At 53.9% G+C, this 12,942-nt stretch overlaps 1 protein-coding gene across 3 annotated transcripts in view; it reads right to left on the bottom strand.

The window, feature by feature from the left end:
• Ampd3 (adenosine monophosphate deaminase 3) overlaps positions 1-12,942 on the bottom strand; it is a 42,764-nt gene continuing 29,822 nt past the window's right edge. For all 3 annotated transcript variants that reach the window (XM_023719370.1, XM_004634870.3, XM_023719371.1), the window contains 9 exons: positions 10,380-10,574; positions 9,883-10,014; positions 9,225-9,388; positions 8,491-8,617; positions 6,573-6,736; positions 5,440-5,560; positions 4,167-4,340; positions 2,092-2,202; positions 1-985 (listed from right to left, as the gene is read on the bottom strand). In XM_023719370.1, coding sequence (XP_023575138.1) covers positions 809-985; positions 2,092-2,202; positions 4,167-4,340; positions 5,440-5,560; positions 6,573-6,736; positions 8,491-8,617; positions 9,225-9,388; positions 9,883-10,014; positions 10,380-10,574 — 1,365 coding nt within the window. In that variant the 3' untranslated portion in view covers positions 1-808. The remainder of the gene's footprint in view (positions 986-2,091; positions 2,203-4,166; positions 4,341-5,439; positions 5,561-6,572; positions 6,737-8,490; positions 8,618-9,224; positions 9,389-9,882; positions 10,015-10,379; positions 10,575-12,942) is intronic.

The following is a 12,942-nucleotide window of genomic DNA, read 5'->3' as shown; positions in this document are numbered from 1 at the left end:
CTGCCAAAACCTTGCTCTGTTTCTTCCTCGCCCCTGGAGTGGTCTGTGCGGGGCTTCACAGCACATTTGAAAACACTTGTCTATAATCTGGACCCTCACTAAAGCAACAGAATAACAAAGGCTGCATTCATGAGTACACAGGCCTTCCTCCTGGAAGAGACCAAGGGGGAGCCAGGGATATAGCTCAGTAGCTTAAGTGCCTGCCTGGCAAGCATAAGGTCCTGAGTTCTAATCCCCAGTACCGCAAAAAGAAAAAAAAAAAAAAAGACCAAGGGGGACTAACCAGGTTAAGAAATTCCTAAACAACAAATTGTCAAAAGGAGGTTATCTATTTCCTCTCAAAATAGCCCCTTTATGAAAGGGAGCTTTGAAGTTGATTTTATTTAAGGCATCCAGCCAGCCAGAGGCTGAAATGAACAACTACCAGTTCGCCTACAAGGTGTACAGAAAGGTTGTGGCAGGAAATCCTAACACCTCATGGTTCTTGGCATTTGGCCATGGCAAGATCCTAGCCCCAACAACTCAGGCACTGGCAGTTACAAGAGAAATATGTGGAAAATCAGGAATAAGTACAGACAAGTGCCAGCTCCCAGGTCACCGAGGAGGTCACCGACCCTTCCTCAGCCATAGTAACACAAGTGGGCATGTTCAGTCTTAAAGTGAACAGTGTGACCTGAACAGCAAGTCTGAAATTCCTTCAGCGGTGTCCTCTTCACAGAGGAAAGCCTTGGTTTCATTTCTTGACCACAGTAGCTCCAGAAGGCCTGAAATTAAGCCAAAAAATTAAGGTGGAAGTTGACTGCTGGACCTAGTTGTCCGGTGCTGTGATCTCTTCTGATTTCAGGGCATCAGACAGGAAGCTGAGCTCGTTGCATAGAGTCTCGTGTCGGAATGCCATCCGGATCTGCGCGACATTCGTCCTTCGAATATCATTTCCCTCAGGTCCTTCTTTATAGTAATTCTCTCCCAGAAACCTCTGCTTTTCCTGTGGATCAAGAGAAACACAATGAAACAATATACCTTCGACCCACTTTCTTTATCTACACCGGCAGCTTCTTCCACATTATCCACAGCACAGAGCCCCCCGAAGCGGATGCTCAATCAGGACATCTCCCCACAGGACTCTTGAAATCCCTTCCAGCCTGTGTGTCCTAGAGAATGTCACCCTGTCACGTCTGCCATTCCCTTCATGTCTGTGATTTCCTTGATCAGGAAGGAAAGAGCTGCAGGAGCTGCTGGAGATGGGGAAGGTAAAGTTGAGGCTCCTCCTAACCGTCTGGGTGGTGACAAGGGCAGACGAGTGTGTCTGGGAGGGTCTATTCCAGGGACAACTCCAACCTGAGCCTTTCCCCTTCAATGTCTACTGTTCCATTTTTGGAGCACCCAAAATAACGCAACATAATGTTTTCTCCTCAAATTCTTGTTTCTTAAATTTTTGTACGTAACACTTATGAACATCATATGCAAATGTCAAAAAATTGCATTCTTCAGCATAAACGGGTTAACTTCCAAATCACCATCCACGAGGGCAGCACCTAATGTCACCCCTTCCTATACCAGTGACAGCCAAGGTGGCCGCCAGCGACCTGTGATTCCCCAGAGCACAGTTCTAACGCTGGCTCCACATCAGAACCGTGCGGCAGGCAATGCACACACTGCTGCCTTGCAGGTGCTGTCCCTGGAGTCTCCTTGTATCCACCCTAGACGGTAGTCATCTACCCAGAGGTACTGAGCGCTTACTGTGTTCTGGGGCCCCAGGAGCTAACGGAACAAGCCATGGTCCTTAGGAAATGGTACAGTGTCAGTGGTCAGAAGGGTTCTGAAGAACAAGGGGAGCGGGCAGAAGATGACCAAGTGTGAGGCTGTTACATGGTAGGGAGAGCTGCTCCAAGGGTGTCTGGGAAAGGCGAAGGAGCAGCCACGCATTCACAAGGCTCCAAAGGACTTGCTCCGGGCCTGAGTGTCACTGCACCAGAGACGCTGTTCTGTTTGTCACAGATCCCCAGTGCCCTGAGGGCACGCGGCACATAGTAGGTTCTCTCCCTACCTACTGAAAGCAGAAGGACAGGGCCAGCCCATTGCACCCCATACCTGATGCGAGAGGCCGCTCTGCAGAACGCTGTTCCGGGCGATCTCACACAGGTCGCATGTGCTCAGCTTCCACACTTGCGCGGCGATGGCGTACTCCTCCATGAGTGCTTCCTAGAGCCCGCCCCAGAGCACACAGGTGAGATGGCAGGGTCGTGGCAACACTGCGTGGATTGCCAAAACCAAAACCAACGTGCGCTGCCGGTTTCACCTTTCCTTACCAACCAAGACCTTGATACTCAGAGGAGATCACACCTCACATTCCAGGCTCCGTGAGAGTGTGTGTGTGTGTGTGTGTGTGTGTGTGTGTGTGAGAGAGAGAGAGAGAGAGAGAGAGAGAGAGAGAAATTGCAGGTCACCAAACAGAAAATTAAAAGAACACCTCTCCTCTGCACTTGTCTGTTGACCAGGACAGCCTATCATGTTCAAGGCTGGTCACTAGAGGGGTGCTAGGCTCCACTTTTCTGTGACAATCCCTGTTAAAGGGAGACTTTCCTAGACTAGTTTAATAGTTTATCAAGGGGAAAAAAATGACACTTGAAGAGAGTGGCTCCTCTACCAAGAGCAGACTCAGAACTCCAACCAACACTGTGACACCCACAGTTATAGAAAATCAGGAGCAAGACGCAGGAAACAACTTATTTGCTACAGCTTAGTCACTTCGTTACAGTTCAACTACTTGGTTGTTTACAGCTTACTTAGTTAATTAAGGGTCCCCTGTAAGCAACCAGAGCTCAGTTACTATGATGGAAATTTACATTGGTTTGGCCGTTGAACACAACAGAGATGCTTGGTTCACATCCATGGCATCCTAAAAAACTTTACCAAACAGCTCTCTAGTCCTACCCAGTTTTAATACTTCCTGTTCTTCAGTCTTGCTTTGTATTCAACACCGCTTTCTTAAGATTGCCCCAAAATAAAATTTAGTATGAGTAAAATACTCAGAGCAAAGAAGGAACACTAAATGAGAAATGAGCCTAACACAAGTGGAGAGATAGTGAAATCCTAAAAGGACTGAGTTTGAGCAGTGGTCTTACTTTATCTTCTGGGATATGAAAACGCTGCCATTAGGCACCAGCCCTTCTATGACCTCTTCCCCCACCTATCCTGTTCCCTCTGCTAGAACAGTGGTTTTCCAGGAGTGATCCAAGGACCTCTGGCAACTAGAGACCTTTTGAAAGGTCCTCTCTTCGCCAACTATGTATCTTTGTGATGCAAGGTGATTTTCACAAACTCTGATAGAAACAACAAATTGAATGCAGAAGTGGATATGGGGTTCCAGCTGTCTTCTATTAAGCAAGACATTAAAGAGATTTACAGAATTGCAAAACAATGCCACTCTCCCTGATATTTTTGTTCTGAGGAGTAGTTACTGTCCAAAAAATTGCTATTTATGTAACAAGTCCATTACTGTTATTTTTAACTGAGTTAATGTTTTAAGTTTTGTTTTTTTTTTTTTTTTTTAATCAGTTTCTACCAATAGATACAACTCACATACGGCTTCAGTTCTTGCAAAGACTAAAGAGGTCCAGAGACCAAAAGGCCAGAGAAGCTCTGCCCTAAAACGCTACAGGATGCTTCCATTTGGCTAAGCAGAGCTTGGTTTTGTCAGAACCTTCTCAGTGTGCTAGGCACACTCGTGGTCTTCGCCATGCATGATGTCACACTTCCCTTCTGTCTCCCCAGAGAGCGAAAGTACAACAATAATCATAAACTACTATTATAAAAAAGCACCTCTAGACCCTATCCTATTTGACTTGAATTCACCATCTGAATCACTACAGGAAGATAGAGGCAATTGTGTGCCCATTTTACAAAGAGGAATTCAATACAGAGAGGGACAATAACTTTACCAAGGTTAAAGAACAACTGAATATCAAAGAAAGGTGAAACAGAGAAAGACCAGGAAATCCAATGGTGTCTCCAAGGGTCCAGGGATGCCCAAAAGGACTTGCCCTTTGCCTTCTCTGCGCTACCAACCCCACCCTAAAGGCCCAACCGAGCTCTGGGCATAGGACCCCATGGTGGAAGGACAGGATTGGATGGACACCACTGAAACACCATGGCCAGACCCTCACCTTTGTGTAGTGGAACTGCATGGGGTCATCCGTGGAGAGGGAGACGTGCAGCCCCTTGTGCAGGAATTCCCGCAGGGGGTTCTTGGAATATTCCAGGAAAAGGCTGTTGTTGCTAAGAGGAGACATGGCGATGGGGATCTGGGCAAGGTAGTAGAGGTACTGCAGCACTGGGCTCTGCAAAAAAGAACCAGCAAGCTCAGGTGACACATGCGGGGAGGGACAGGATAGACATTCAGCAGCGGAACCCAGAGCTTGGGCTGGGTCTGTACTGGCCAGCTCTGAGTTCCCGAAAGCCACATAACTCCTAGACTCACGCACTGTCCTCTCTCCCTGGCCCCGTCTCTCTTGCTCCTGTGTCACATGCCAGCCCTCCAGGCCCTGGTCCCGTCCCCACTCCTGGCTCCAGAGGGGAAGCACTGCTTGGAGCACAAGGGCATTGTCTCTGGTGAGCGCCTTCCCCTCCCCTTCCTGGGCCCTGACCCACCGCGCTTGGGCCTCCAGATGCCCCGCGTGGGTGGCTTTACTGCAAACCTCCCAACTAGGACTGTAAGCACTCCAGCCCCTCAGAGATGGACCCCGAAGGCTGGGCAGAGCTGGACCTGCAGTCTTCTGATGAGCACGTTGGCTACCAGAATGTGACGTGAGCCTGGGCCTGCAAGGGTCAGTGTGGGAAACGACTGCAAGCAAACTTCACTCCTGTGGCAGCGGCCCAAACTATGGGAAGCCTGAGCGAGTGCCCAGAGCTCATGGCAGCACCTCACACCGGGAGAGCCAGATGGCCACTGCGTGCTCGCCGCTGGGAACGAGCAGGGCCAATTATAGACCAGGCGGCCAGTGGTTCATCCAGAGGCCTGCGGAGCGAGGAATTTAGGCATTACATGCAGCGCAGAAAAATGCTTGTTACACAATCTCAAGGGACAAAGTAGGAACAAAAATTCTGTGTTCATTGTCAATAGATTAAAATATGGCGTGGATAAATGACAAGAGTTGGAAATACTAAAAAGCTAATAGAGCTGATTCTATAAGGTAATAGTGATCAGTTTTTAAAAATTTTTATTCCTCCATTTTTTGGAAAACCTAGATTGGGATATGTTTGGTTATATTGCTTTCATAATCAAAAATGAAACCAAGATGACTACACATAGCCCAGTCCAGAAAAAAGCCCTGGCTCTGTAGTATCACTGGCCAGAGCTCGCAGGGGCTGGCCAGGAGCCCAGGAGCCCAGGGCAGCAGGGCCCGGGGCGGGGGCAGGCTCCTGGGAGTGGCTCCTTACCTTCTTGAGGAGCAGCCCATGGGAGATGTTGTCGGCAGTGAGGAAGGCAGACACCAGGTGGGTGATGGAGCCCGCCTCCCCACAGTGAGGCCGGAACAGGAATGTGCTCAAGCCTCGTTCCCTGGAGAAAGAAGGCTCTGGGTCAGGAAGCACCCTTGTTTGCCCTGCCTGGGCCAACACCCCAGCCCCACTCCCGGCAAGTCCGTCGCCTGTGGCTTGGCTGGCACACTCCAGAGACGACCTCTCCTGCAATGCCAGAGCCAGCAGACATGACCATACAGACAGCGAGGGGCTGGTGGTAGAGAGCCTGGCCTGTCCTCTACCCAGCTGTCCCCTCACCAGGCCTTGAGTCCTCAATCAGAGCTCCAGAGCAGGAAGCATGATAAGAAACCAAGCCTAACTCCTTTGCTACAAAATTGGGCAAACCAAGGCCCAGAGAGTGAAGTCTATGTCCAGACCCACAAGCAGGTCACTGGCAACTAGAACTAGAGCCCTCGTCCCAAAAGCTCAGCCCAGGAGTCACTACCCTAGACCTAGGCCTCTCCTTTCTGCCACAGCCCATGCTAAAGAGAACCCTGGGCCCAGTGGGGTAAGCGGGGAGGGGCAAGACTTACAGAAAAGGGGAGGACGAGCGTCCCCGCCTCAGGACACCCAGCCCCTGCGCATGCCTGCCTCTTTCTGTGTGGGGAAGGCCACACATATAAGAGCATCCACAAGGCATCCATGGCAGGCCCGTTTCCTCCCCATTATCTGCCCCGTGCCTAGGACTGTGCCTGTCACAGTGCAGCTGCAATCTTCTGCAGTGCAGAGCACAAATGAACGCATGTGCCTTGTTGCGTGGTGCCGAAAACACGCATGGGTTGGCAGGCCCTGTGTTTCTGCTGTCTCAGAGGTGCAGGTCCACACAGAGGTGTGTTGGTGATTTGTACATACAGACATGTGTGGTGTGTACATCATTATACATATAACCCATGCCCATACCAGCCCGCGGGCGGTAGTAGGCATGCCTGCGTGTGTGTGCAATCGTGGGACATGCTTGTGCAGTCTCAGTGTCCCTGCAGACACGTGGACATGTGTGTTGGCTACAGTGCCCCTGTGGGTCACATGTGAATGCAAGGGGCTGGCTCACGCACCTGCGCAGGTTGTTGAGCACCATGATGTTGGCGTACATGTAGTACAGGTAGTAGCTGTAGGGCGGGTTCTGTTCGCTGGTCCAGTCGTCTGGGCTGGGGCTCTTGTCCGAGAACATGTGGTCACTGTGTTTGGACTCATCATCCACGCTGTCGAATCCCGTCACCTGGGCAGGGGAGAGCATCCTCAGCACCACGCAGGGCGGGAAGCCGGGATGCACTCAGCTCAGCATCCGGCAGCGCCGAGCTGAGCAGCCCCGGCCTCTGGTGCTGCGCTTCAGCTGGGCCCAACCTCTGGCTGAGGCCACCTTTCTCCAAGGTACCGCAGTGCACTCCGTTCCCTCAGAGCTGCCCAGGTGCCCAGGCCATGCTGGCGAGTGCCCCACCCCTATGTAGCCGTGGTGACCATGGGGGAATTCAGGCTGGACTAGAGAGAGGCAGCCATATCCATGGCCTGTCCCTCCACTGTGCCCAGGAAGCCAGCGCTGCAGGGGACAGTGGTCACTGCCTGCAGCAGCAGTGACAAGCTGTGATAGAGAAGGGGAGCTACTGCATGTCATACACCCACACACCAGGTCCTGCTTGAAGCCCCTCACACACAGCAGCTAACTGAAAGCTCGGAGCCACACTGTGGGGAGGGGGGGCCTGTGAGCTTTATTCTATAGTTGTACAAGCCAGGGACTAAGTGATTAAGGAAGTCACCCAAGTAGGACACCCAGGCCTAGGCCTGCCCTTTGGGGGTGTAGGTGGAGGAAACCTTGGGACATGCCTGGGCTGTGTGGGGTCTCCACAGCACTTCTTCACCAAGAACCCAGAGCCCCCGCCTTGCCCCATGCAGGGCCACAGCCCACCACCCCTCCCAGGAGGCGTTGAACAGATTCTAGCTCTGCCACCTCCCAGGTTGGGTACCTCTCTGTTTAATTTCCTCCAGTGTGAACCTGGAGCCAGGGGCTTCTCAGGGCTGCGGTGAGGATTAAAGAGGAGAATTCCTGGGGACCTCCCCACAACCTCTAGCATAGTGATGGGGAACATTTTAGAGCTTTCAGTGATACAAACAGCTGCGTGACACACGTGCCACAGGCTCACCACCACTGCTCTAGGACAGCACCACCTCTATGGTGCTGACAGAAATGGAGACACAGAGGGGATAAGTGGGAGGCTGTGGCGACGCTGGGGGCAGAACACAGTTGGCCAGGCAGCAGGCAACAGTAGATGCAAGCTGTTACCAGCGACTCCACACCCACCATGTCCCAGCCTTTCATCCTGCCCCTCCCCCACCTGTGGCCACCTTGTCCCTCAGAACAACAGCTCGAGGGATATAAATTCAATCACATCCCTCGACTTGTCCATATACTTTCCCCACAGCCCCTACCCCAGACTCAATGCCCCCTCTCCCCAGGACTCTTCCCTGTCCAGTGTCACCTGGTCCTGTATGCTGCCCCTTCTAATGTCCCCTTTATTCCAGGCATCCAGAGGAAGGACCATCCCCTCCTTTCCTGTCTTTCTCCAGTCTCTACCCCTTTCCTTCTGCTTCTCTCCTATAGCTACCCAAACCCAGAAGAGAAGTACACGCTGTGGGGCTTACTGTACTGAATCAAATATGGTGTGAAAAAGCCCGTATTTCTGTGTCCACAGCAGCTGCTCCTCTCACCTCCCTGGCAGGAACTGTCAGCCCTTGGTGGCACTCTCCTTCCCAGCTGGGGCACAGCCTGGCCAGTGGCAGCGCCACCCACACCCAGGGCTGCCTCTGGGAGAGGGTGACACCCCTTCAGGAAGGCTCCCATATTTCATAGGGTCAGGTTCCTGGGGCTCAGAGCTCCACCCCTGCGGCCCAGCGGAGACAGGAACTGAGAAGGGAGCGACAGTGAGGGACGGGGGGAAACTGGACCTGTTCTGTCACATTGAGCTTGTTTACACTTACATATTTGAGGAAGAGATGAAGCTCACGGTGATCCTGGGGGTTGATTGTGGCCTTGAAAAGGGGTAGGAAGATGTTCTCCAGCATCCTTCCAAAGTTTGGCAGCAGTTTCTTTGCCCTAAATATGTCACTAGGGGAAGGAGAGACTTGTCTTTAGGAGGGCCTTATAGCCCCCTTGGCCTGGCCAGGACTGGCCCAGCCCCTTCCTTCCTCAGCCTGCCTCCCGGTGAAGGCCCCAGACCTGGCCTTTCTCCTCCTCTCCCAATATCCTGCAATACCCGGGGGTGGCTGGTGAGCTCAGCACCTGCCTAGCCACAGCAGGGTGAGGCCCAAGCCAGAGGGAACGATGGGACTCAGGCAGGACCAGTCTGAGAAAGGAGTACTCCAGTGTCCCAGCAGTGCAGACTGCCCCTCAAGCAGCTCCCCCAGCCCCATGCCCAGACTACCTAGAGAGGAAGGAAGTGCTCTGGTGATCCCAGAGAGACATCAGCAATAGGCACCTCATATTCCGGGGGCTCATCTGAACCCTCAATGGGAGGTGAGGGAGGGGCTCCCCTAAAGCCTTGCTACATATATATTCTGTAAAGAGCAAGAATATAATTGTCATGAGGACATCTTTGCCTAACACTCCTCCCTGGGGTGGAGAGACCTACTAGGCACCAGAAAGGCCCCACCCTTCCGAGGTGCAGGCTCAGGAGCCCAGACAGCCTGAGGCAGCCATCAAACATCTCACTCACTAGATCCGGGGCACCTGGATGACCCAGCGCATGTTGGGCGAGTAGACCTGGTGCTGGATGAACCAGCGGGCCAGGCTCTGCCACTCCTCCGGGCTGCGGCCGTAGATGGAGAGCCGTGGCTCTGAGTACTGGTACTTGCTCTCCTCCAGCTCCTGGGCCACCTCCTGGCATCGAGAAGAACCAACAGAGTCAGCCCAAGGGGTCCCAGTTGGGTCCCTGACTCCCCCCTCAGCCACCCACCCCCAGCCCACAAGCTGCTCTGAATCCCTGTGCTGCTGGCTGCCACGGGAGCACTCACACCCCGTGGCTCGCTGCAGGGAGGAAGGCTGTCTGAACCATCCTGGGCCATCACGCTGCAGAAGCAGGCTGGGCAGTGGCAGCATCTCCTTGCTGAGCCAGCCTGCACCGAGCCAAGGTCAGGCTGCAGTTGGGACACAGCATCCCGGGGTGCTGCAGACACTACCGAGGTGGACATCCCCTCCTCCTCCTGTCTGCAGTCAGCACCCACTGTGGTACCTGCTTGCCTGTGCCCGGCAGCAGGCAGCCAGGGCCAGAGCATGGACACCTACGCACCTCGGGACTTGCCTGAGCGGACAGAGAGGGACTTGGGAGGGGAAAAGAAAAGGGGCCATGCAGGGGAGTCTAAGAGCTCACTCACCTTGACCATACGAGCAAAGTACTCTCCTCCCAGGTAGTTTTCAGTTTTTAAATACAGGTCACGGAGCTCACTGGCCCCCATGGGGTTGTATTTAGAGTTGAACTTGTCAAAGCGATGGAATGTCTGCCGGTCCTGGGGAAGGAGACCGCCAGCCAGGTCACCAATCAGTCTGCAGCCACCACACACACTCTCTCCTCCTGGCCTTACAAGGTGGCCTTCATGTGGCCACCCTGAAGGATGTCTCCCAAGTGGTTTCTGACATGCAGTCTTGGAGATGCCTGAGGGCCAGAACCACGCATCCTTCCGTGGCCAGCCACAGGGCCTTTCGGCGAGGCCCTCTCTGAAGGAATATCAAGGGCCTTGTGCTTGGAGAACATAGCTGACTGGAGACAGTAGGCCATTAAACAACCACCAATAAATCATTTACTCTTCCTTTTCAAGACTACATAATATTCCATCGTTTTCTGCTTGAGGCTCGGGAGCGGAAGCTCACTCACCGCGTGCACGTCCAGCGAATCCACGGTGAGGTCGTAGGGGTCCATGTGCAGGCTGCTGAACACCTGCCTCAGGGTGACCTTCTGGCCTCGCTTCTCGGCCACAGTCCTGTCGGGCTCCGTCTGGTACGTGTGCTGAATGAAACGCAGCAAGTGCTTCTGGTTCATGCAGGCTGCTGCGTGGATGTGCGTGTCCACCTGCGACACAGTGCCCACGGTTCAGGGCTGCGACCACGTTCCCTGCACCCTGCGCCACGCCCACCCCCCGTGCGCCAATGCCCAGACGCCCTCCCCATGTTTCTCCTGGACCTCAGAAGCAGCCCCTCCCATCAGCCTTGCTGCCCAGTGCACCTCCGACAGCATCAGGAGGCCTTTCCACACAGGGCATTGGGTCAGGCCACTCCATTAACAGATCGTTGAGGTAAAGCATCCTCGAGGCAGAGCTCAGTGCCCCTGGGACTCAGGGCCACTTCAGGCCCTAACTCTCACCTTGCCACTGCACACTGCATCCTCCAACCACAGCAAAGCACGTTCAGGGCACAAGCTCCACTGCACTCTGAGACTGTGTGCATGGATCTCTTCAACCTACAATCCCGCAATGTCTCCTTCCACCCCACGCATCTCTTCCTCGTGGAAGCCAGTCTTGGTATCCTAAGCACAACTACTCTAATCTCCCTTGCCCGGTCTGAGAGCTGGCAGATTCTCACTGCGGGGTCCCTCCTGCTGCCCACTCTAACACGCTCTGTCTGCTCCCCCACCATCCTGGGAGCTCCTCGAGGACAGGGACCATGCCTGAGGTGCCCAGGTCTCCAGCATCTACTAGAGACTGGCCCCAAGTAGCTTGCGAATACATGCACGGATGAATGAACGAAAGGAATGAGTGTAATAGGTTCCAACAGTTTCAATGAAGTCCCCATCCTCACGGACCCTTCAGGGCCCACCAATTGCCCCCCAAGTCCCAATCTTCCCATTGACCTCTTTGGAACACCCACAGCATTCTCAAAGCAAAGCCCCAGGTGCAGGGCAGTGGAGAGGGCAGCCAAGTGCCACGCTTCTCAGCCAGTGCCACCTCAAGCGAACCCGAGAGGCAGCAGCTCTCCTGACTCTAAGCCAACATGTAGGCCCACATCTTACAGCAAGTCCTACCTTGAAGAAGGCACTGATCTTGGACTTCTGCATTCCAGGAAGGCACTGGGCAGCAGAATCCACCTTGGGACTGCTTCCTTTTATATCCTAACCTCCTGTGACACCAAATGGCCCCCCAGCCTCTGGCCTGTCCCTTGCAATCTCCTCAGACACGCTTGTCCTCACTGCCACACCTCCCGAATGGCCCCGCACCCTCCTGTCTGTTCCCTTAATTTCCTTCTCTGCACCAGCTCCCAGCTGGATAGCGTCAGCCCAAAGCCCCAGGACTGCCGGGCAGCTGCCACAGGACATTCTCTACCTGAGGAACTGAGAGGCAGTTCAAAGCCATTAGGCCCTGAAATCTGACTGTCTGCATCCCAGGAGAAGGTGTTCCCCACATCCAGTTCCGACATTGCAAAGCCAGGAGTCACCTCCAGCTCCCCCTCTCAACTCCCTCAACCCCACCTCCCACAGAGGTGTCCAAACCACACTGTGCTTGCCGCCCCTGCTGTTGCTGCAAGTCCAGGACTGTACGCTCTCACTCCTGGGCCCACACGGCCTCTTCACTGTCTTCTTGCCACTTTTTCTCTTGCCCTGGTTCAATCCATTCTCCACACACAGAATGGAATTCTTCCTACAACTTGAATTCTTTTCTACATACTCTCATTAACCTTAGGATGGGGGCCTTGCTGAGATCACCTGGCCTCTCTCCATCTGTCATCCTCCTCAACACCTCTCTCCTCAGACAGGCTAGACACCTGGCTAAGCTGAGGGGTGGCCTGAGGCCACGGTGGGCATCCTGGATCCCCTTCCATGAGCTTCAGGGGCCTGTGGGAGGCCCCGGGGAGAGCCGCAGCCTCACAGGCCAGCAAGCCATTTGTACCATGGGGTTACTGCCCTGGCTGAGCAGGCTCTGTGCCAGGCCCAGGGTGAGGAGGCGCTGACCTCAAGCCAAGGAATGCTGTCCACCACTGCTTGGGCATCTCCAAGTTGTGCCACACCAGACATCTGATCTGCTGGCCGTCTATGTATGTTGTCCCAGCCAGCCATATGCTGAGGTCAAATCAGCCCCTTCCAGCCATGAATCCTGCCACTCTTCCCAGAAAAATGGACCAACAGATATCAGAGAAATGAAAGAGCTCAAAGCACAGAAAACTGAAACATCACCCAAGGCACAGTGCCAAGGCACAGCGCTTCGGGGCTGAGGCTCAGCTCATGCAGGGTGCGCAGGAGAAGCTCAGCCTGGCTCAGCTCCGCCGGGCACAGCCCTGCCCCACCACCTCAGCGTGACTCTGCACAATCCGGGTCCCTGCTGGGCTCCAGCTCTCCAGTGACACCCACAGGGGTTCAGCCTGTCCCTATCCCATGAGTCACAAGATAAACAAGGAACCAACTGGCCAACCCAGGAAAAACCCAATCCAAATTTCAGAAACTCAGAGGT

The sequence above is a fragment of the Octodon degus genome, unplaced genomic scaffold (assembly GCF_000260255.1).
Source record: "Octodon degus isolate 3935 unplaced genomic scaffold, OctDeg1.0 scaffold00067, whole genome shotgun sequence".
Taxonomy (NCBI): domain Eukaryota; kingdom Metazoa; phylum Chordata; class Mammalia; order Rodentia; family Octodontidae; genus Octodon; species Octodon degus.
This window is presented reverse-complemented; position numbering and strand designations above follow the sequence as displayed.